This window comes from Lissotriton helveticus, chromosome 4_1, assembly GCF_964261635.1.
Source record: "Lissotriton helveticus chromosome 4_1, aLisHel1.1, whole genome shotgun sequence".
In the NCBI taxonomy this organism is placed as follows: Eukaryota; Metazoa; Chordata; class Amphibia; order Caudata; family Salamandridae; genus Lissotriton; species Lissotriton helveticus.
In genome coordinates this window covers 1,272,327,593-1,272,351,575 of record NC_136063.1, presented here as the reverse complement: position 1 = coordinate 1,272,351,575, position 23,983 = coordinate 1,272,327,593, and the positions used below count along the sequence as shown (strand labels likewise).

At 44.4% G+C, this 23,983-nt stretch overlaps 1 protein-coding gene across 2 annotated transcripts in view; it reads left to right on the top strand.

The window, feature by feature from the left end:
• Positions 1–23,983, top strand: part of LOC144829069 (cytosolic non-specific dipeptidase-like) — a 303,681-nt gene that overhangs the window by 88,882 nt on the left and 190,816 nt on the right. For both annotated transcript variants that reach the window (XM_078687832.1, XM_078687831.1), the window contains exon 2: positions 9,767–9,871. In XM_078687832.1, coding sequence (XP_078543958.1) covers positions 9,767–9,871 — 105 coding nt within the window. The remainder of the gene's footprint in view (positions 1–9,766; positions 9,872–23,983) is intronic.

Below are 23,983 nucleotides of genomic sequence, written 5' to 3'. Positions count from 1 at the left end.
AGTGGGTGACCTTATTCTTCAATTCCCTATGGGATTCCAGGTTTCCAACGCCAATCCCAGGTACTCCTGCCAAGATTACCGTGTATGGTATAGATTCTGGGGGAAGATTTATACAGGGCAGCCGTTGTTTGTCACCCTCTATGCCATGTTGGAGTTTCCCATGTACCTGCCTATCCCCCTTTTGAGCAGGTAGTACAACATTCTGGCTGCTAACCTTCTTATCCACCCCATTATCTTTATCGCCCTTCCTTACACTACCTGAAAGTTCACTCTGTACGGGCTGCTTCACGGCACAGGGCGTGGTGCTATGATTTTTAGCTCGACTTGTTCATTCTGGGTTGGGAACCTTTCCAATAGACCCAGGCCCCGAGGCTAGGCAGTTTAGAACCTTAGGGGGGGAACCCACTATACCTTTCACAACCTTGTCCATGATACTTGAATTTGATAATACCAGCGTTTTGAGATTCTCCAGTTTAACAATCATTAGTTTGGTTCTCTCTATTAAAGGTAGCATCAACGATCTCATTAATTTTTCCATTCCCAATAGAAGACTCTCCCTGTCAGCACTTTGAATTGGTGAGTCAGTATATTTATTGGAGATTAGCACTGGTATGTTAACTGGGAGGACGGGGATTGCTCTAACTGTTTTTGGTATTTTCGCTGAGCTACCCTTTTGGGGACACTCTCCTCTCTTTCTTTTCCCTGCTGGCTGTTTGGTTGGAGAAACTATACTGGGTACTATTTCTAAAATTGGATCTGTCCTAGGTGGGCTATGTTGGGAAGGCGATGAGGGATCACCACGCCTGGCTCCTCTAGATGGGAGGACGTCAGTGGTTCCATTTAAAGGGGAGCTTAACACTGAGTCATCAGATTCTACCAACAATAGGCTGCGTCTCAAACTCGGAGCTTCCGATAGATCAGTTAATCTTATTTTCTCCGGAGAGACTGCAGCTCCGATGGTGCCGGTGAAGAACGCTTCCCTGATAGAAGGAGCTGGCGACCCCTACTACAAAACCAGTTGGATAAAATATAATATAATATTTCAGCTAAGATATAAATATATCAATAAACATGCGAGTGACACTCTACCATAACCAGGGTGTCAAGGGGGTGCCCCAGCCCGGCCTCAATCGGCCTCGGACGGCCACAGACGGTCCCGCCCTTGTCCCGGGCTTCGCCCGCGCGCGTCCCGCGTATCGCGGGCCTAGGCGGTGCTAAGTAGAGGGAGGTGGGGGCGGGAAGAGGGCCCAGCTGCGGCAAGTGATTGCAGCTAAGCCTGCTGGTCCTCGCAGTCCCGCCCGGGTGTCTGCCAAAAGTTTCACACCAAGTTCAGCCCAAATCGGCAGGCAGTTCACGATATCCTCAGAGCAGAGACCAAAGAAGGCAGGTTATGTAGAGAAAGTCACTGCACCACAAACGGCTGCGAGCGGCTCCCGCGGAGCGGGGGCCGCGAGCAGGGAAATGCTGCAGGGAGGAGGGGGCGGGAAGAGGGCCCAGCTGCGGCGAGTGATTGCAGCTAAGCCTGCTGGTCCTCGCAGTCCCGCCCGGGTGTCTGCCAAAAGTTTCACACCAAGTTCAGCCCAAATCGGCAGGCAGTTCACGGTATCCTCAGAGCAGGGACCAAAGAAGGCAGGTTATGTAGAGAAAGTCACTGCAACACAAACGGCTGCGAGCGGCTCCCGCGGAGCGGGTGCCGCGAGCAGTGAAATACTGCAGGGAGGAGGGGGCGGGAAGAGGGCCCAGCTGCGGCGAGTGATTGCAGCTAAGCCTGCTGGTCCTCACAGTCCCGCCCGGGTGTCTGCCAAAAGTTGCACACCAAGTTCAGCCCAAATCGGCAGGCAGTTCACGATATCCTCAGAGCAGGGACCAAAGAAAGCAGGTTATGTAGAGAAAGTCACTGCACCACAAACGGTTGTGAGCGGCACCCCTATCACTTTCATAGAGAGGTTTGCTCAACAAACAAATCACAACAGGAGAAAGTTCAGAAGAACACTACAAAGAGATCATTTTACACTGTTTTAAGTCAGACTTTTTAATGTATTCTTTGATTAAGTTATGACGTTTTTAGGTCTCGTGTGGCGTCGGGTGCGCACATGCGCACTCGAGCTCGCGAGATTTAATGACTTTGAGTAGCGAGGTTAACCCCGCCCCTCTTCTCCATTGGCTGGCCTCCTAAACGGTGGCCAGCCATTGGAGAAGAGGTCCCGGTGTCGTTCTTCTTTGGATCTAAGACCCGTCCTTTTTGGATTGGGGGGTTTGTTTTTGACATTCTTTCTAGGCTGTAATCACCAGTCAAAAACACGCCCCAAGTCTGAAAAGGACGGGGCTTAGATAGAAAGAAGAACCCTTTGTCTGTAAGCCCCGTCCTTTTCAGACTGGGGGGCATGTTTTTGACGTTGTTTACATCCTAGAAAGAAAGTCAAAAACACGCCCCCAATCTGAAAAGGACGAGGCTTAAAGACAAATGGCGAGCGCTTGTTACTGCTGAATTTCCCGATATTACTGCAAACATTGCCTAGCGCTGCTGACTTTGGAACTAAGGACTCAATATAATATCGGCATCAGCTCAACATCCAGAGATTCTGGACAAATCTGTTAATCTTCCCGTGCCTAAAATAATGATGAACGTGTCCATGTGTAATGTAGCTGGGCCTCGTGTAAACCGATATAACAACTTTGGGTCGAGTTCGCGCTATATAAAACTACAAAAAAAAACTCAAACCCATGCATTCTTCCAAATGTTGTAAAAACACTTATACAGCGCGTCTTGCAAGCTCAAAACCGCCCCACTATGCAAACATGGGTCACTTTTTATAGCGATCATCTGATCTTTTTTTTTTAACCCATGTTAATTTTCAGTCCCAGTCCGACCCTGTCCTTAATTCTTATCCTAAACCCCTGTCCCCTGTGCAGCCGCCCCCTCTCCTCGCCCATGTTCATCCTTTTCACTCCTGCCCCACCCCACCCATGCTGACACCCGTCCATGCACCTCACCTGTGCCCGCAGAGTCGCGCAGGAACGGGACCCTGGACGGGACGAGCCCAAAGAACAAGGTCAGGAAGAGCAGTCCGAAGAGGCAGCCCAGCTTCACCTGCAGCAGGTAGTCCCTGGCGGCAGGCAGCTCTTGGGGGGCTCCAGCACAATGCCCGCTGCTGCTGCCGCCAGAGGAATGCTCTGGCCGCTTGAAGCTAGTTTGCTTCGGGATCTCCCAGCCGTGTTCTGGGCTTCCCTCGCCGCCCACCTCCCGCGGCGACCGTACAGTCCAGAGTGCAGGCCCGCCCGCGCCCCGCCTCCTCACCGGCCCTGCCTGCAGCCTAAAGCTTTACAAGTCGCACGATTCCCGCGTCTGAGCTGCCCTGTGGGTGCACACACACACACGCGGGGGTGTCCCCCAGGGGCTCCCGCAGTGAAACTCAATTTTACGCCGACTTTCTGAAACCTGTTTCCTCGTCAGGTGTCCTGTAAACTTTAATCATGCTCCTGTTCACGCCCATGCCTGTCCCTACTACCAGCATTGTAGCGTTGGGTGTTAGTTGCGTTCTGGAAACTTTTTCTTGCTTAAGTGAGTTAGGGTCTTGGAGGTGAACATGAGGTTTATCAAGACACTTCTGGTGTGTCTTTATTTATTTGTTACTTTATTTAGCGCGGTCTTCACCCAGCAGGCTTTCAGACACATCTATCTCAGTTTAAAATTGTATTTACTCCTCGTTTAAACTACCCGGGTGAGTTAAAAACACATATTTAAAATAAAGTCACTTGGTAGTACCATTATCACTTAATATAAGGAAGGTGTCCCCCATCACTCAGGATTAAGACATGTGTAGACTATGTTTTAGAAAATATTTCTTTATTGATCATTGGAATCAAGAAGCTTGTCTAATAAAGAACAGGTTAGGTCCACGTTTAACCACTTTCAAACTAACGTTTCTGTCTTGCAGAAAACCCTCGAAAGAGAAGTCCGAGACAGGTGAGAGCTTTAGGCCTCACAAATTTGGATAGTGTGGCTGCTCAGAAAGCAGGGACACATATAACAAGCACTGACAAATGCAATAGGTCTCCCATTTACGAGAGATTAAGCTATTGGCATTGTAAATGACATTTATGTATCTGTTTTTAAAACCAACACATAAATAAAACATTTGGCATTTACAATGCCAACAGCTCTAACTTTTGCAAAGGCGAAACTGTTGCATTGTAAATGCTTGTTTAATACTCCTTTTGGGTTAGATTGTTAAATCTCTGCTGAAAATCATGATACCAAGTTACCAACGAGCAGCAGTTTGTCGAAGGAATAGTGTTTACCGTTGGTTTACAGGCTAAAAGTCTCTGAAATACTGATCAGGGTGAAAATGCTACTGTGAGCTCCAACACTACAATGCAGACACACTGTGGATGCAAGTCATTTAGAAACTAAAATCTATATCGATGAATGCTTCCTTAATGCTCACGCACACAGACTCTCCCATACACAACCACGCTCACACCTAAAGACACACAAACGACACAAACAAACATGGACTGAGTCACACACAAAGGGCCCTATTTTGATGTCTGCAAAAACAACAATTGATGGACAGAATGCAGAACAATGTCATACATTCACCCCAGTACAGAGATCTGGGCCTAAATCCATCTCTTTTTTGCTAACCAGCCATATGCAAATCAGTCTTGACCCTGTGCCCAATGGGAACAGTCCAGACTGAACAGCCAAGCCAGGTCCTTCCTGGACCGTAAACAAGCATCTTGGGACCGGTTTAATCGTCGGCATCATCCTTCATCATTTTCAACAAAGGAGGGACTGGGAGACAAATTATGAGGTCCTGCACACTAGCTCTCAAAAAGACAGTGTTTTAAAAGGGTTGGCAGTTCCTGGCTGGGGGACAGGGATGTCTTTCTTTGTGATGCCCTCACACATCCCGGAAGAAGTCATGCTTCATCATAGGGCTTTTGCTCCTCGTCAGGCCGGCGCTGCAATGCCTGATGGGCTCCCATAAACTGGGCTCTTTATCGGAGATCTTTTTAAAGAGGGGGCGAAAGTTTGCATTGGCCAGCATTCCGTCCATCAATTGTTTCTTTTGTCTATCGCTCTCCACCATGCCGCAAAAACCTCCTACCACTGAGGGAGCTCCAAATCGGTGTAATAATCTGGCAGAATACTTCCACCCAAAAATTCTATTGATATGTCTGCCCTTCCCTTCCTCTCAGACTGAGCCTACGGTCATCAGTACGAGAAGCCCGCACCCTAAACCTCAGTGCTCTCTAGGAGAATTTCCTCTGTTAGACGCTGACTCCTTAGACTCGTATATTTCCAGTTTAACTTCGGGCTCCCCCTCTGATCCCCCCCCCCAGCATCTCTCTCTAGTCATCGGTGCCATTCGCCCGGCACGTTTGGATATTCTGAACTTTTCTATCAACTCTGGCTAGATACCTCCAGCCTGGAAGTGTGCTCAGGTCAGGGCCCTTTTGAAAAAAAACAATCTAGACCATTCCAATATAGCCAATTATCGACCAATCTATCTCCTTCCATGGCTGAGCAAGTTGATTGAGAAACACATAAACACTACGCTTGTGCAGTACTTGGAATCCAACAACTTGCTTCATGACTCTCAAACAGGATTCCGTCCTTAGCTCAGGACGGAGACAGCCCTCTTAGCAGTAACAGAGGAGGCAAGGAGATTACTGGACCAGGGCGGCTCAGCAGAAATTATTCTTTTAGATCTCAGTGCCGCTTTTGTCACTGTTGATCATAACATCCTGCTTGAGCGACTAAGAAATTTAGAAGTGACAGGTATGGCACTTACCTGGTTCCACTCCTTTCTTAGTGACCGCTTTTTTCAAGTCTTCGAGGGAATTGCCACATCAAACCGGTGGCCTCTTAGCTGTGGGGTTACCCAAGGTTCATCTTTGAGCCCCACACTTTTTAACACCTATATGGCTCCCCTGGCAGAGATAGTCCATCCATTCAGTATAAAGATCATTACCTACGCAGATGACACTCAACTGATTGCGGCATTAAACCACCCGAGAGGTCATCTTGCACCCTAGGTCCTTGCCTAGAGACAGTAGCAGAATGGATAGAACTTTCACATCATAAGCTAAATGGGGACAAGACCGAATTGATGTTTTTAGGCAACTTTCCTTCACCTACTTTGGCTCCTATATGGCTGACCTGTCTAGGTCCTGCCCCAGCTCCAAAGCAGCAGATCAAGAGCTTGGGCATGTGGTTTGATAGCTCCCTTTGTTTTAATCATCAGGCCACTAAGCTTTCTGCTAATTGTTTTGGCCTGATGAGAATGATACGAAAAATCCTTCCCCTGCTCCCTTTCCAGGCGAGAAGGAATATGGTGCAAGCTCTCATACTCTCCCACCGGGATTATGGGAATGCACTGTATCTGGGAGCCCCCCAATCCACAATTCAGAAATTGCAAGTGATCCAGAATTGTGCGGCTCGCCAAATTCTTCAGATCCCTCTGAGACAATCAGCTAAACCGGCATTAAGGAACCTCCACTGGCTCCCAATTCAGGCGAGGATACAGTTCAAGGCCTTGTGCCTGGCTCACAGAGCCATTTGGAAATCTGGCCCAGCCATTATCCATTCTCTGGTTACCCCCTATCAACCCTCTAGGAATCTCCGATCTAGTTCTGCTTTCCTAGCCACTCCAAGGAAAAATCAAAGAACTAGATGGGGTGGACGCTCCTTTTCCCTGAATGCTTCGAACCTTTGGAATTCTCTCCCCCTACCCTCTGGAGGGAATCAAACTTGCTGGCCTTTCGCAAGCTTCTTAAAACCCATCTCTTCAAGTTTACGCTTTAACGTGGTGTGGTCCTCTGCCGCCTGGTCCAGAAGCGCTAGGAGGCCTCAGGGTAGCTATGCGTTATAGAAACGTAATTAATTAATTTAAATTCATTCATTCATTCATTCATTCATGTCGCCCTAAGTGGGAAGGATATGCCCAGACGTGGGTCCTGTGCTCACTACAGCACTGGATTCAAGCTAGCCTGTCTGATGGAGGGTGATGCCCTAAAACCGGTACCAGAATGCTGTTCCCGGTCCAGGGAGGACCTGGCTTGGCAGTTAAGGCTGGGCGGTTCCTACAAGGAACAGGGTCAAGACTGATTTGCATATGGTTGGGTTCAAACTGGGGTGGTGTGGTGAGTAAAATAATGATGGATTTAAACCAGATCCTTGTGACTGGGGGTGAATGTTTGCATTGTCCACCATTCCGTCCATCAATTGTTTCTTTTGCATATGTTGCCCTAAGTGGGAAGGGTATGCCCAGACGTGGGTCCCGTGCTCACTACACCACTGGATTCAAGCTAACCTGCCTGATGAAGGGTGATGCCCTGAAACCGGTTCCCGGATGCTTGTTTCAGTCCAGGGAGGACCTGGTTTGGCAGTTCAGGCTGGACTGTTCCCACAAGGAACAGGGTCATGACTGATTTGCTTATGGCTGGGTCCACACTGGGGTGGTGTGGTGAGCAAAAAAATGATGGATTTAACCCAGATCATTTTGACTGGGTGTGAATGTGTGTATTGTCCAGCATTCCGTCCATCAATTGTTTCCTTTGCATATGTCGCCCTAAGTCGGAAGGGTATGCCCAGACGTGTGTCCCGTGCTCACTACACCACTGGATTCAAGCTAGCCTGGCTGATGAAGGGTGATGCCCCGAAACTGGTTAAAGGATGCTTGTTTCGGGTCCAGGGAGGACCTGACTTGGCAGTTCATGCTGGACTGGTCCCAGAAGGAACAGGGTCAAGACTGATTTGCATATGGCTGGGTCCAAACTGGGGTGGTGTGATGAGCAAAAGAAAGATCGATTTAGCCCAGATCCTTGTGACTGGGGGTGAATGTTTGCATTGTCCAGCATTCCGTTCATCAATTGTTTCTTTTGCCCCTATTTTGATGATGGCGGCAAGCCTCCGGCCTTTTCCGACTGACATCTAAGGTTTACAGTCCAACCACCCTATTACAATGAAGTTGGTTAGAGTGTAAACTGGCCAGTCTGACTGACTGGCTTCTAATGGGCTCAAACAGCCCGTCGGTCAGTCAGAACCACAGCGTAAACCTTTACGGATGGCGTTCCTGCCGTTGGGATTACAATGTAGGTTTCAGACAGCCTTTCCATGCCGGCCTTTCCGACATGGAAAGGCTCTCGTAAATTGAATTTTGGGGCTCCTTGCAGGACCCCCTTGCCTGCGCAGCCTATGATTGTGGTCCTTGGGGGCACTGTGTGGCAAGCAATATGAGGTGCTTGGCACAAGGTGCAGGGTTGTACACAAACTTATTTCTCTAAGTGAGCTTATGCTGCGGCTGGTTTCCAACCACTGCACAAGTTCTCATAGAGAAATGTACGGTTGCATCATAACAATGCGGTCGGGACCGCCGACCGGAGGTCAGTTGGTTCCAATTCTGCGGCGATGTCGGTCAGAGTCAACTCACACCGACATCGTAATGAGCCCCAAAGTTGTAAATGCCTGATAGGTAGACTTACATCTGCATTTTGCACTGCTGACCTCTACGACTTTTGCATAGCCACAAGGCCCTACAGTATTCTCCATGCAAAGATCATTTCAAATGCTTTTTTAATTTCACTGGACACTTCACAGTTTACGTTTTGGAATAGAAATTAAAGAGACTCTCCCCCTCCAACATCTCCTTTCCCTCATCCTCCCTCCACCCTTTAAAATTGGGTTTTGGTTGCACTTTCCCAAACTTATAACACAAATTGTGAAAATGAGAAGTGTAGTAAATGGGGGATGGTCATTGCAAAACTTAAAACTTTGCAATTGCTCTCAATGCATGAATGGTTCACTCACAGGGCATTTTGATTGGAAAATCCATTTGTTCAAGACCGGTAGCTCTTAACGACACCAAGCACATCTTCACATGTGGATTATATGCCCTTATATGGACAATATCCACTCAGGACCAGGCATTTCAGAGTAAAAGTCCACTGTTTGCTGATATAAATAACACTTAAGGTAGGCCAATAAGGGCCTACAGGCATTCAGACACAGACTCACACATGCTTCGGTGTGGCACTCAAAGTAAATAGCTTAGAATAACAGGTGCAGTGCTAAAAGGTTTTGGAAGCCATTTCTGCAGTTTTGTAACTTCTTCAACCCAGCAGGTTCCAGATGGTTATTTAAATAAATATTTTTAAAATCTAACATGAAAGCTACTGCCAACACGTTAAGTTCCTGAGGGGACCATTGGTCTTCTGGAATTACACACTTATTTCAGTCGTTGTTTCAACCAGTGCATATGTTCCATTGGAAGTAACATGCATTTTATACCAAACAAGATAAGAACTGTGCAAGTACTTATTTCTGATTATTGGCGGTGTTTATACCACACTAACCTCAATGTTGTGAAGCATGACATTATTTATCCATACAGTAAACCCTTGCTTGCGCCAACTCTGTATCTTTAAGCATGGAAAATATTATTCACCATTCAATTCCAGATTTTGTGGTAATACCATGGTTACCAGTTTTGGTGGCACATTTACCAACATTGTGGTATCATTGTGAGTGGCCTGACAAAAGCTAACAATGACGTTGGTCAACGTTGGACCAGTAACCCAGCACCCTTTTCCATCTAGCCAATTTGTCAAGTCCACTCTTATATATCCCCCAAGGATCATGTAGCGAAATAAATTGTACATTTCGATTTTACTATTTTAAAACACCTTTCATGCTGTTGACAATTGCATTCAGTCAGAGGATTTACATTTTTATAAGTTTTGTTTTTCTTTTACACAGACGTCATCCATATTCTGTCTGGCTTTTTTAATGCTTCTGGCAAAGGCATCGCAAGTTGACAAGGCTTTTTCGTACATCGATGCCCATCAAGACACTTTTGTGCAGGTAAGGCTTCTGTCGCTTTTCAATTATGATTTGTGAAAGGGAACTGCATCAGAAATGTCTATCTCCCTCACCTGAGCAACCACATCAAGGCTTAAAACAGGAGTGTAGTAGTCACCATTCATGAAGGAACCTCGTAGAATATTTTTCTGGTGCCATTGACTAAGGTGGCTCATATAATCAAGAGTGAACCTATGTGCTGAAATTGTGAATCAGTATTTAAGAAATATTTAAATCCACCCTACTCTTTATCAACTTCTTTGGTATTGAAAATGTAGAGTTTCAGATACTGCTTTTCATATTCCAGTAAGAGCTTTCTCCAAGGAATAATTTGTACAGGTACATGGATTCATGGCAGGCAATTAAAGAACAGAGATAACCCTTTAAACCATCTACAAAGTGTTATTTTTACATTTTTATATATCTGAACAATTCAATATAAACAATTTAGAATGTGTCACTGTGTTATGAAATCTCCGTGTTTCAGAATTCAACATCTATGCTTAGATCCTCATGGAGACCCTTCTTAACACACCTATAAACAAATGCATTAGTCATTGGCAAGGGCTGCAACACTTTCAAAACAATCAAATGATGGCATCGTATTAAGCCACAATGCCATTGCAGCCCTGTGCTAACTTCAAGGCAGCCTTCTTCAGGACAAATATTGTCATTGATTAAAAAATGACAATACCCAAACATATCACTGGGTGGAGACTATATATCCTAAACCCTTCAAAGGAAATCAACTGAGTATCAAATGGATTCAACTTCTGTAGCGATGGAGCTAAAAGAATCTGTGATGGTGGGTGTGCTGCAGGCCGGAAAAGCAGGCAAGGAGGCCGAATATAGTGGGCTATGCTGTTAGTTTTATTTTACAGAAGGCAGAAAGTAAAGTCACAGCAGAGAAAGGTTCCAGGGGATGATGCCGGTGTCCGCTCCGGGTCTTGGGTTCGGGTCCAGATCTTCAGGAAGTCCGACGACGGCTCCGGTATTGGGGAGGATCCACGGAGGGCAGCAAGAGAAGAAAACAAGGGACCGTTAGTCCTATCTTGGGCCTCAAGGCACAATTGTAACCGTTACCGTCACCCGGGCAGTGAGGGGTGGGGGACGGAAAGAGACAGTGAGGGAAGGGAGGTATCGGGGTGGAGGAAAAGCAGGGCGGCAGACAGAAAGGGTGTCGAATCGGGTCGTGTGGGGGAGGGCTTGGTATGCTGTGAGGGTGCTATACATATATGATACAGTGCAAGGAACGTGATTCTACGGAGATGGGACTTATTTACAGGGACTATACAGCAAGCTCCTAGCGAGCACCGAAAAGGAAGTCGTAGGGTACTCACACGGTCCGCCGCAACTCTCCAGTGAGTCGCGGCCGCTCCTCAGCCACCTCCTGAGGACTCCACCACTCTTCGGTCCACACGTCTTCGTCGTACGCCTGCTCTCCTTCTTCCGCTCAGTCCGAGTGTCCTGCCACGATGCTCCGACGGCGTCCTGGTTCCTGGTCTCGGCTTTTCCCTGTTCCCGGCGCTGCCACGGGGACGGGACTTCCGGGGTCAGAGGGATGTACTTCCTCTGGACGCAGGTCTCTGGTTGGCTCCTGTAAGAGAGAGAAGGGCGGGGGTCCGGTTGTTATGGTTGCTGCCCCGAGCCCCGTTTCTGACACGGGAAAGCGTTCGCGGGGTTGCAGTCCCGGCGGAAAGGAAGGAGGCATGTGTGTGGGAGGGCAGCGTCCAGGTAGGGGAGCCCGCGGCACCGTCTCACAGTATCCTTTGTGCAATCTGTTGGTTGTACATCTTTGACCTCACAATTCAGTTTACAGTTGTACTTTTATTTCCTTCCAAACTTTGCAGTCATTGCGTTACTCGAGAAGTCTCTTAGAACCAGTGTTTTGTAATCATTGCTGCTCATTTGAAAAACTTACGTCTTTTCCTTGGTCAAGCTGTTGCCTGTTATGGTGTTTCATCTAGTCCATTGCTTAATACCTCACAAAGTGAAGTGCACACCCAATGCCGAAGGAAGACTGATTTGAAAAGACATCATACGAGGGTATGGTAGCATTCCAATCCAATTTCTGTAAGCTCTGGTGAGGTTCCAAATGTACTTTGAAAATGTTTTGCTCTGGGCACTGGACCTGCCTCCTCATCTGAAGAAGATTGTGGTTAGGTTGTGATCCCAAAGACTACCCAGCCTCCCTGACCCTAATTTGTTTGTTTTTATTGTGTGCTTGCACAATCTCACACCTGCTTCAGAGCACATCAAGAGAAAAGAAAGGGTGGAGAGAGCCACCTCGTTTACCGACTTGGGTTGCATTTCCTTGGAGCACAATGGTGTTGGTATGCTGTAGGTGGCAATGAATACATGAGTGTTCAACCTTCCGCAAAATGTGAGCAGGCCCCTTTGAAGCTGAGATGGAGCATGGTGGACTTTCAGGAGGGGGAATCCTGTGTGGTTGACCCCTCTTTTGAGCCACTTGCATCCACCTGTTTAAATGGCTAGCCAATTCCGAGATTACATCCTTATGAATATGCTCAACCTGTGTCAGCAGATGCCCTTAGGGAGGCTATCAGAGTTTTCGATTCAATGTCTTATTTACTCTGCACAGAGACCATCAAAAAGATGAGGAGATATCCAGCTTAAGGTCCATGTTAGAAATGGGGGTCTCTAGTTGGCAGAGGTAGGTACCTTTGTCCAAATAGGAACCCTTGCTTCTAGTCAGGGTAAGGGGGATACACTTCTAAAATAACCCCTACTCGCCCCCTTGGTAGCTTGGCACAAATAGACAGACTTATTTCAGAGGCAGTGTGTAAAGCATTTGTGAACACTTACAGTAATACACTACAATGGACACCACACCAGTTTAGAAAAATAAGTAATCTTTATCTAAACCAAAACAAGAGCAAACAACAAAAATCCACAATACAGCTTAAAAAATATGCTTCAAAATAGGTTATTCACTCAAATCAAGCTTCTAGCAAGAAATGACTCCACCTAGAGTTATTATGATGCCATGACAGATAAAACTCCCAAAGAACGACGCCAACCTTGAGGTGCGCGGCATCGGGCCCGGAGTCAAGCAGACCCACAAAGAATAGTACCTTGGAATTGATGAAAGCAAAGACGGTGTATGGCGTCGGGGATGTGATGCTTCATTGGCGCCTGCGGCGTCAGCTCTTTACGACCCCAGGGAAGGTGACGCCTCTGTTCCTTACTGCAGCGCAGGGGAGGTGAGACATCGGTGCCTTACTGTGTCGGGGAGGTGACGTCATGGATGGCGGTGAGGCATCGGTTCCTTACGACGGTGCGATTTCGATAGTTTCGGGAGTCACCCACATCGAGAATCGGCTCTGCGTTGATGAAGCACCGGTGTCATTGAAGTCGGAGCTGCAGTGCAAGTCGGGCCAGTGTGTCGTGGACTTCATGAACAGTGTCCTCAGCTCAGGTGCAGGCATCGGCCTCAATGATGGCTTCGGAGCTGATGCCGTGCGGCGCCATCAGGCATCAGGCCAACGGCGCAAGTCGGGCTGTGCGACGTGCTCTTCACGAGTGGTGCCACCGGCTTTGGTGCAGGTTACAGCATCGCTCGCCGGCGTCAGTATTTCTATTTCCTTCTGTGGCAGCTGAAACAGCAGTTCCAGATGCAGAGAGACAGAAGGTATGAAGTCTTTGTGTCCCAGAGACTTCAGAACAGGAGGCAAGCTTACTTTCAAGCCCTTGGAGATCTTTTCTTCAAGCAGGTGACAAAGCAAACAGCAAAGTCCTTTTTCTCCTTTCCTTGCCAGCAAGCAGCCACTGAAGGCCAACCCCAGACAGCAAACAGCACAGGGGCAGTATTCCTCCTCAGCTTATACGGCTCTTCTCCTTGGAAAAGGTTCCTCTTGATTTTCCAGAAGTGATCTAAAAGTCTGGGGTCTGGGCCCCTCTCTTTATCCACAAAAATCCTTTGTTCTATGAAGGCAGAGAGTATCTGTACCCAGTCAAAACTAGCTGTGACCTCACTGGTGCAGCTTCCTGGCAGGAGGTGGAGACAGCATTGTTGAAGGCAGACCAGGCCCAAGCATGTAAAAGGAAATCTCCTCCCCCTACTCTAAATGCAGCCCGTGTCTAATCAGCCCATCCCTGACTCATCAGACGTCTGGAGCCACTGCCCCTCTCAGCCCCTCTCCAGCCCTGTCATCAAAAACCCAGACAGGCAACACACAAACTTAGCAGAGGCACACTGGATGGTTAGTCAAGTAAATACCTACTTTCTAAAAGTTGTATTTTCAAACACAGAACGTAGAAATCACCCTCAGTAAAAGATGCACCTTAACATTCTGAGTTCAGGCATATTAAACTTTACTTTTCTATCGTGTTCTTAGGGTCAGTTATGTTTATAAAATGTTATAAACAAACTCCCCATTCTGTCCTATGGGAAAAGATAGCCTTGCAATAGTGAAAAACGAAATTGGTAGTATTTCACTATCATGACATGGCCCACACTTCAGGGCATGTCGTACCGTTCACATTGAATGCACCCTGCCCACAGGGGTACCTTGGGCCTACCTTAGGGGTGACTAATATATAGAAAAGGTAAGGTTTAGGGACTAGCAAGTGTGTGCACTTGCCAAGTCGACATGGCAGTCCCAGACTGCACACAGGCTCTGCAATGGCAGGTCAGAGTCACATTTTACAAGCTACTTCTGTGGGCGGCACAGACAGTGCTGCAAGCCACCAGCAGCATTTGATTTACAGGCCCTGGGCACACATAGTCCCCTGTACTAGGGTCTAACAAGTAAATCAAATAAGCACTAATCTATAACAAAAATTTACAAAGGGAGCACTTGCACTTCCACTTTGGCACTGAACGGTGGCAAAGTGCCCAAAGCAGCTAGACCAGCAAAAATGGAGTCCAACACACAGCAAAACACAGGCAGTAAAGGCAAATAATGGAAGGAAGACCCACACCAATGGTGCCAGGTCTAACAGTCCATAAATGCCATTCAGATCCAAACTGAACTGCATTTAAACTGCATTTCAAATCTTAGCATGGCTTACTTAATTTAACTAAATTGCTCTAGTAATGCTGACAATTACAAAACAAAATGACTTCTCACACACTCAAACTTCTCAGTGAAGTTGAAACACCAATATTATACATGAAGGGTTGAAATGAAGAAAACACGATGCATATGCTTTATCATTTGACTAGAATTACATGGACTGCGCACAGTCAGCCTACTACCTGCTAAGCCTGAGTGGATTTATAAATTTGGGGGCAGTTGTACGACCCTCACAATTTGCGACTCTCAAAATGTAAGTTCCAACAGTGTCTCAGACACTGTTAGCGATTCCTAATGGGGACAAAAATTGCCTGCCTCATTAATATTCATGAGGCAGGTGCAATTTGCGACCCCATTAGGAATGGTTAGCACTCCGAGGTATGGTGGCCTGCAGGGGCCAGCAGACCACTATGTCTGTGACTGCTTTTTAAATAAAGCACTTTTTTAAAAAATGCTGCCCGTTTTCCTCAAAGGAAAACCGGCTGCATTTAAAAATAAAAAATAATGAAACTATTCGGCAGCTCTTAAAAAATATTTTCTCACACTTGAAGTAGGTGGTACACTGCAAGTGTTTTGCAAACCCAATTGCGGTTGCAAAACATTCAGTCATTTAAGTGAGACTCGCTATTAGAAAGGGACGTCCTTGGCACGCCCCTTCCTAATAGCGAGTTGCAAACCCTATTTTGTGAGTCGGTAATAGGTTACCAACTCGCAAAATAGGGTTTGTACATGGGGCAGACCAATTTTGCGGTCGCAAACCACGGATTTCCAATTTGTGACAAAAAATATGGTCGTACAACTGGTCCTTAATTACACGCCAGTAAGAAACAAAGGCAATGTATAAAAAGGAAAGTGATTAATATTTTCAGTATAACCAAGCTCTAACAGATTGGAAGTCTATTTTCTAGGATTTCTGTAAAATACAAATGTTTTGGTTATTTATCTATTCTAAATTAAAGGAAATCATAGGCAATTCCTTGAGATTGAATCATCATGTCTCTGCTTGGGAGTGAAGAATTTATGGTTTTTAGGTCTCTGATAGTCAGACCATTCATTGATCAGCAGCAACTGTCTATGGAGAGCTCCAGATATAATGATTGATCTATTGTTTTTTATTTTTATTTTTATATTTATTTATTGGCATTTTGACATACGTAAATGTACAGCAAGTGGTATCAAGTGGTATATATTGTCCAACGTTACAATACAAGTGTATATAAACTAGAACAGAGGGATCACATTTACAAGCATTGTCATCGCTTTCAAGAATTTAATCATCATTCATTACGTACTGAGTATAGTGCTAGGGTAACAGAGACAAAAGTGATAAAGTGGCATAGTATATAGAAGATAACGACATTGGACGGCAAAGACATAGCCGGTAGGAGTCTCTCCGGTGGGTGTGGCAGAGGCCACTGAGTTTCGTTCAGTATACGAATTTCGGGAGGGTGATTGACCAATTAAAATACGAACTATCACATCCTAGGAAAAAACATATTATCTATGAAAAGGCTGTAACTGGAAATAGAAGGGAATACTGGGGCTACTTGAAGAATAGATTGAAACTTTGGAAAAAGTGGATATAAATCCTGAAAGGCTGTAGGAAGAATTCAGAAAGATGAATATGTCCGGTGTATTCACATGTTTCTGCTTGGTAAGCTATTGTCCGTTTAGAAACACTCTTGTTCTGCTTCTGAATTTTAGATGCTTGATTATAAATTTTTGTAGATTTGATTACTTCTTTAGAATCACAATTGAAAAAAAAAGAAATAATGTAACTATTCTTGATCCTGTTCAATCTGATTTTTGGCCATCATACAGTCTGCTCTAGTTTTGTTAGCTAATGACACTAGTCTGTTGTTAGATGGAGGAGCCAGAGCCATCTTAGGCCTGGTGGACCTTTCGGAGGTCTTTGACAAGGTCTCTCCCTACATATTGATCAACCATTTTTTCCACAATTGGACTGAGAGATCTAACTCTGGACTGGTTAACTTCCTTCTTGTTCAATGCCTCCCAAGCTGTTTCACTTCTTACTTTTAGATCTAATTTAATTAATTTGTTTGTTTTGCTCTTCTAGGTTCTGCATTGACTTCTACTCTTTTTAACATCTTTGTGGCCCTTTTGGCAATATAAATATATTTCTTATGCATTTACCTTTTTGCTGATGTCCATCAATGGTCTCCACATCTTTCCTCAAAATCACTTCAATGAATGCATGCCCCCATTGCTTCTTTGATGGAGACAATTCTTTGGTGCATGTAGACAAGGGGATATCGCCACCAGAATGTCACTTTTAGCGACGTTCTGGTGGTGATAAGCCCTTCTCCATATTTACAAAGGGGCCTTAAGCCACTTTTTGTGGCTTAACACCTCCTTGTAAATAAGGGCCCTTAACCCGCATTACTTAGTGCAATGGGTGTTGCTGTGGGTGTTCCACTGCAGCATCCATTGCTTGTGACGCTGCCCCAGATTTACAAGGAGGTTTAAATCTGAGGCAGTGCCAAAAATGAACGCCCCATGATTGCTCTTCCTACCTTCCTTCTGTTCTGAGTAGTGTTTCCTGATGGCCCACCTAGAGAAGATTCAGTTCATATTCTGAGGTTTGCCACATTCAACATAGACAACATATCTTTTTGTCCTGCTCTCTGCCTTTGTCCTTATTTCTTACAACTTTGAGAGCAAAAACATAATTATAGATAAAAACATTGCTGGAACAGAAACCATTTCATGCATAAAAAAACTGTCAATAATGTGATCTTTCGCCACATGAAATCAGGCAATATTACCTGGTTGATATATTAGGAATATGCGGCCACATGTATAAAGCATTTTTTCATTCGCAAATCAGCCAATTCTCAGAATCAACCCATTTGTGAACACTAAAAATGCTTTTCACAAGTATCAAACCTTATTTTGTGATTTGGTAACCTGTTACTGAATAACAAAATGGGTTTGCAATTTGGTATTTGGAGGGACGTGTTTAGAGCATTGTTTCCAAATACCAAATCGCTGCGGTATGTATGAATGTTTTGTGACCGTTAATACAGTCTCAAAACATTCACATTTACCACCAACTTGAAGTTGGTGGTAACCAATTCACAAACTAGACCCACAGACCACTGCCTGCTCTTAAAAAACTAAAAGTGAATGAATAATAGTTTTTTCTAAACGCAACCTGTTTTCCTTTAAGGAAAACTGGCTAAATTTAAAAAAAAAAGATTGCTTTATTTAAAAGCAATCACGGACATGGTGGTCTGCTTACCCCAGCAGGCCATCATCCCCGTGATTTTTGGGATTCCTAGGGGGGGTCACAAATTGCGAACTACCTCACTAATACTAAAGAGGGAGGTCGATTTGCGATCCTGTGCGAATCGCTATATGAAACTCTTGGAGATACATGCATTTGTGATAGTGAATATAATAGGCGTAATAATCAGACTATCATCCCAAATCAGGAAAGATACGATCATAACGTCCCAACTTATAATCGCTTTGAACAGGCATTCTCCAACTTAGATGACCAAGATTGACATCCGACTAAGCTGGTTAGTGCAAGCAGTCAAGAGGAAAGCTCAATAGGGGAAACCTCAGCCCACCACCGAACGAACTCAGTGAAGGGAAAAGCAGAGCAGGAACCCACACTTACACGCATAGCAACACAACCAATTGATTGCCCTGACTCATACTTAGTGCCAGTCACTAATAATAGCAAACTGATGAATCCCTGCAATTTAAAGAAACCAACTAATAACCCTGACCTTAATATCCTAAGTTGGAATGTTGCTGGCCTGGAATCAAGATTGACGGACCCATACTGGATGCGTATAATGTCTGGTAAAGATATTATAATGCTCCAGGAAACTTGGGCCACAGATGACCTATATATTGAGGGATACCATTGCTTCAGTGTGACAGCACCCAAGCCCGATTTTGGCCGCGCATCCGGCGGCTTATTAACCGGGATCAGGATAGCCACAGGAGGAAGTATTAAGGCAATACCAACCACTAGCCTAAATATACAGATAATAGAATATAGAAGACGGGTCCCGTTTTATTTGATTCATTTTTATAATAATGACTTTTATTCAGTCCCAAATAAAAATTTTATTGAGCTTTTTAAAGTCATATCAGATCTAGCTCAACGTCAAGACAAAGATGATGGCATAGGGATCCTCCTAGGGGGGACTTTATTGCCAAAATCATAAAGGCACACCGGGTTTTGGACAAATCTCAAGCTGATCCAGCGGTACGAAGGGGTTTAGAGTTAGATAGCTTTATTAGTGAACACATCCTTAGCAACGTAATGGATATGGGCCATCCCTTTAGAAATCAACAGGCATCAACCTTTAGCGGTAGAGATCGCTCCTCGACTATTGATTATATTTTTATGTCCCCATGTTTAGCAGATCGCCTTATAACGGCCAAAGTCCTCGAAACAACTTTTGGAGACCACAACCCGCTGATAGCGGCTCTACGATTGGGACCTAGCCCTGTGTATGTTACTTCTCACGAGGCGAGAGATATTACCCCCTCAACAGACAACTTAAGGTTGAAATGGAGGGAGTAGATAGCGGTAGTATAGTAGAGACTGTGATAGAGGAACATCAGCATTTAATTAATTCCTGCAAATCGACAGATGGGAACTGCTTTAGGAAAATTGAAGATTTTATTAAATTATGTTCCGTAATAAATTCTCTCCTCTCAGTGCCAATACATAAGATAGACAAAGAACCTAGATTTTTCGATCGCAACTGTTCAGACGCAAACAGGGCTTTACGTAAGGCTCTGACTTCCAAACACAGGTGTCCAAAGGAGGTAAGGGCTGCAAGGAGGATGTATAAAACTAAAATTGGAGAACGAAAGGCTGCCTTATTGACGGAGCACTGGGAGGCATTAGTTGATTCCGCAGTTGGGAAGAATAGAAACTCCTTTTAGCCCGCAGTCAGAAACATGCGTACTATGGGTCAACAACTGACAAGAGGTAGTTGCACTATCTCAAGCGACCTATGGGAGAACCATTTCACTAAAATATACGCCGCCCCAACAGAGGGTAAAGTTTGCTATGTGCCAGGACAACTATGTTGTTTACAGATCACGCTGCAGGAGGTGGAAGTGGCCATCAGACAGAGCCTTGGTAATAAGGCCCCTGGCCCTGATGGCCTTCCAATAGATATTATTAAGTGGAAACCGGAACTCTGGGCCCCAATCTTATTAAATGTTTTTAACAGCCTGCCCCTAGCACCCATGCCAGACACCTGGACAATGAGTATTATTGTGCCAATATATAATAAGGGTGATAGATCTGATCCAATTAATTATAGACCAATCTCGCTTCTAGATAAAACATTAAAGATTCTGGGGCGAGTACTTTACAACAGGGTCTCGGAATGGACGGAGGAAAGTGGAATGCTGGACCCTTGCCAGATGGGTTTTAGAAGCAAGGTCGGCATGGTCGAGTAATGCCTGAATTTGAACTTAGTAATTGGCTAATATAATATTGCTCGATCATCACCAATTTATCTAGCATTTATGGACTTATCTTCCGCGTTTGATCTAGTTAATAGGTCCAAACTCTGGTCCATTCTTTTGGATTATGGACTAGATGAACCCCTTGTACATTGTTTGGCATTTCTACATACTGACCTCAAAGCACAAGTCAGGATCGGGATGGGTGGGGAGATCTCTGGTGCTATTAGGGTGGGCAGAGGGGTTAGACAGGGGTGCGTTTTAGCACCCCTGCTTTTTATCATTTATATTAATGGGCTGAGCAATTCTTTAAAGCAAGTGACCTCAGATGTTCCAAAAATCAAAGGGAAATTATTACCAGCACTTCTCTAAGCAAGTGATGCGGTCCTTATGGGCCGCACTCCAAACTCCCTATGCATCCTGGTCAAAACCTTTGTACAGCACATGGATGACCTGGATCTGCGCGTGAACTTTAAAAAATCTTTTATCATGTCATGCGGGCCAGGGAAACAACAGCTTAATTCCATTTTAGTGGGGATTGACAGACTACATTCCACCAGCTCACTCCCATACTTAGGGATGGCCTTTGCTGTGAACAGCTCACGGACTGGACACTTGGCCCACTCCACGAGCACGTTCTCAAAGGCCATCAACTCTATCCTTAGCCTACCCCGCCCAAGGAAAATAGGCGCAACTAAAGCTATTTTAAAATTTTTTAAATTGCAGTGCGCCCCAGTAGCCACATATAGGGCGGAGATATGGGGCCTGGCAAAAAACCATTGTATCCAACTAGAAGAAAACCGCTTCTGTAGGAAACTTCTGGGGGTCCCAATTTCTATGGAAGGAGAGGGGCCCCTTTAAAACCCAGTGGGACTGGGGCACTTAAACAGTGTAAGTAGAAAAATCCCAAATGGTAGGTTTCTATTCAGTACTTCACTTACATTCAATTCACATCTAATAGTTTTCACTTCATTCATTCACCTTAAACATTTCACAAACCCTATCGCTATAGATACCTAAAGGACCACTGAGTTCGATTAACATGTAATTTATTGGTTTCAGTTTATTTAAAATTTCAACAATAAAAACTACAATACAGCTGAAAATAGTGACAGATAAAATGAATTCGAAATATTAATTATCTCAAATTAACACATAAACACATTAAAAATTCATGAAGAGAGTATTGACCCAGACCGGTACAATTAGTCTTGGAAAGATACACGTCCCCTGTTTAAAGATGTAACACAAACATTGCTTGACACCATTTACATATTCTACTGTTCAAGTAATGAGAGGCAAGGGGATTGTGTATTTAGTTATAGGCATCAACGCGTTTCGATGGGTTTCCAAATTATTCCATCTTTATGAAGACCATTTCATCACTCTCATTTACAGGATACAGTTGTTTTAACAGTTCACCACTTTATTTGCGAGATTGGCTCTTTGTTGAAGGTACAGCTTTTATGGACCAGCTCAACGTAGATCCTAGCGTGAGGGAGCTTTCTCATGTCTGGACTACGAGAAAGGACTCGAGCGGACACACGGCACAGTTGTCGGTTATAATTCAGATACTGGACCAATTACAATACAATAGATGGGCCAACCACTCCTAGGCCACAAATAGAATTGCAAAAGGAGGATCAAGACGGTTTCTCCATAGAAGGGAGTCCATTACCTTCTCTATTTGAGGTGTAACCTTATCCAGAACACCAACCAGCAACAAAAGTAGTGGAGCCCACTAACCGCGTTTAAGCTTCAACCATAGTAAGGGATACAAAAGCTCCCTCAAGCTAGGATCTACGTTGAGCTGGTCCATAAAAGCCGCACCTTCAACAAAGAGCCAATCTCGCAAATAAAGTGGTGAAGTGTTAAAACAACTGTATCCTGTAAATGAGAGTGATGAAATGGTCTTAATAAAGATGGAATATTTTGGAAACCCATCGAAACGCGTTGACGCCTATAACTAAATACACAATCCCCTTGCCTCTCATTACTTGAACAGTAGAATATCTAAATGGTGTCAAGCAATGTTTGTGTTACATCTTTAAACAGGGGACGTGTATCTTTCCAAGACTAATTGTATCGGTCTGGGTCAATACTCTCTTCGTGAATTTTTTATGTGTTTATGTGTTAATTTGTGATAATTAATATTTCGAATTAATTTTATCTGTCACTATTTTCAGCTGTATTGTAGTTTTTATTGTTGAAATTTTAAATAATCTGAAACCAATAAATTACATGTTAATCAAACTCAGTGGTCCTTTAGGTATATATAGCGATAGGGTTTGTGAAATGTTTAAGGTGAATGAATGAAGTGAAAACTATTAGATGTGAATTGAATGTAAGTGATGTACTGAATAGAAACCTACCCTTTGGGATTTTTCTACTTACACTGTCCCAATTTCTACCTCTGAGTATATTTGCCACAGGGAATTAAATCTGCATTTCATTTGTGATTTTATTAAGACAAGACCAGCATTATTTTGGCTCTCGAATCGGAGGAATAAATCAGCCACTCTGACGCAAGAAATTATAAGCGACTGTCTTAATTGTGAAAAGGGAATGGACATTCCCTGTTTCTCAGGAGTTTATAAAAGTTTATGTAGTGTGGACAAAGGCCACCTCTTTTTGGATCCCACCAGAATTGAGCCTAAAGATAAGAATGAGTTAAAACATGCACTATATACAGTTTATAACTTAGATAGGACAAAAGAGGAACTCAATAAATCGTCAGTCGCGGCATATATGAACAATGAGTTGTACAGGCATCCATTACCACTTTATCTCACTCTGTCAATGTCCAATTGGGAAAGATCACACCTGTTCCGTCTAAGGGCAGGAACTGTAAGATTTTTATTATGCTTCCCCTTGGGCTATTGTTCAAAATCACATTACTATCCTTGCCCTTGTGATGGAGTGATTACACAAAATGATTTGCACTTTTTCTTCTCTTGTAAAATTTACTTAAAATATATCAAATGTTTTTTAGCGTCGTATTTTAGGAAATGCAGACCACTTTCTTTGGGGCAATCCTACTTGATGTTGCTTTCCCTGGATAATGAAGAACTGGTCTTTCGCACTAGCACTTTTTTGAGACTTATTACCCGTGTTCGCAAAATGATGGAAAACCCCTGAATGTCTGTTTTATTTCAGCTGTTAATTTGTTGCCTAAACTCGGAAATTTGTAAATGTAATTTGTAAAGTTTTAAATCGGATTTTATGTATATGCGATTGCTTTTATGAATTTTTGAAATTCAAATAAAGGTTTTTGAATTGAATTGAATTGATAGTGAATATCTAATTGTGATTTGCTATTACAAATGATACATGTGGCCCATGGTTCTATTGTTAATATCAGGATTGATGCATTCCACTCGCACCTATCCAGTATTGTGCCACACCCTTGGGCATAGGCCGATACCCACGGGCACCCAATCAATAGTAAACTCTATTATTAACATCCTTACGCTTACCTCTGTTAGTCCCAAAGGAAGCAACACAAGATTCATCAATAACAGGCGCAGCAGGACAGTGCTTGTTGTGCAGTTGTCATGTCCTGTCACTGAGTATGAAGTAGCACGTGTTCTAGAATCTCACCAATGCTGCT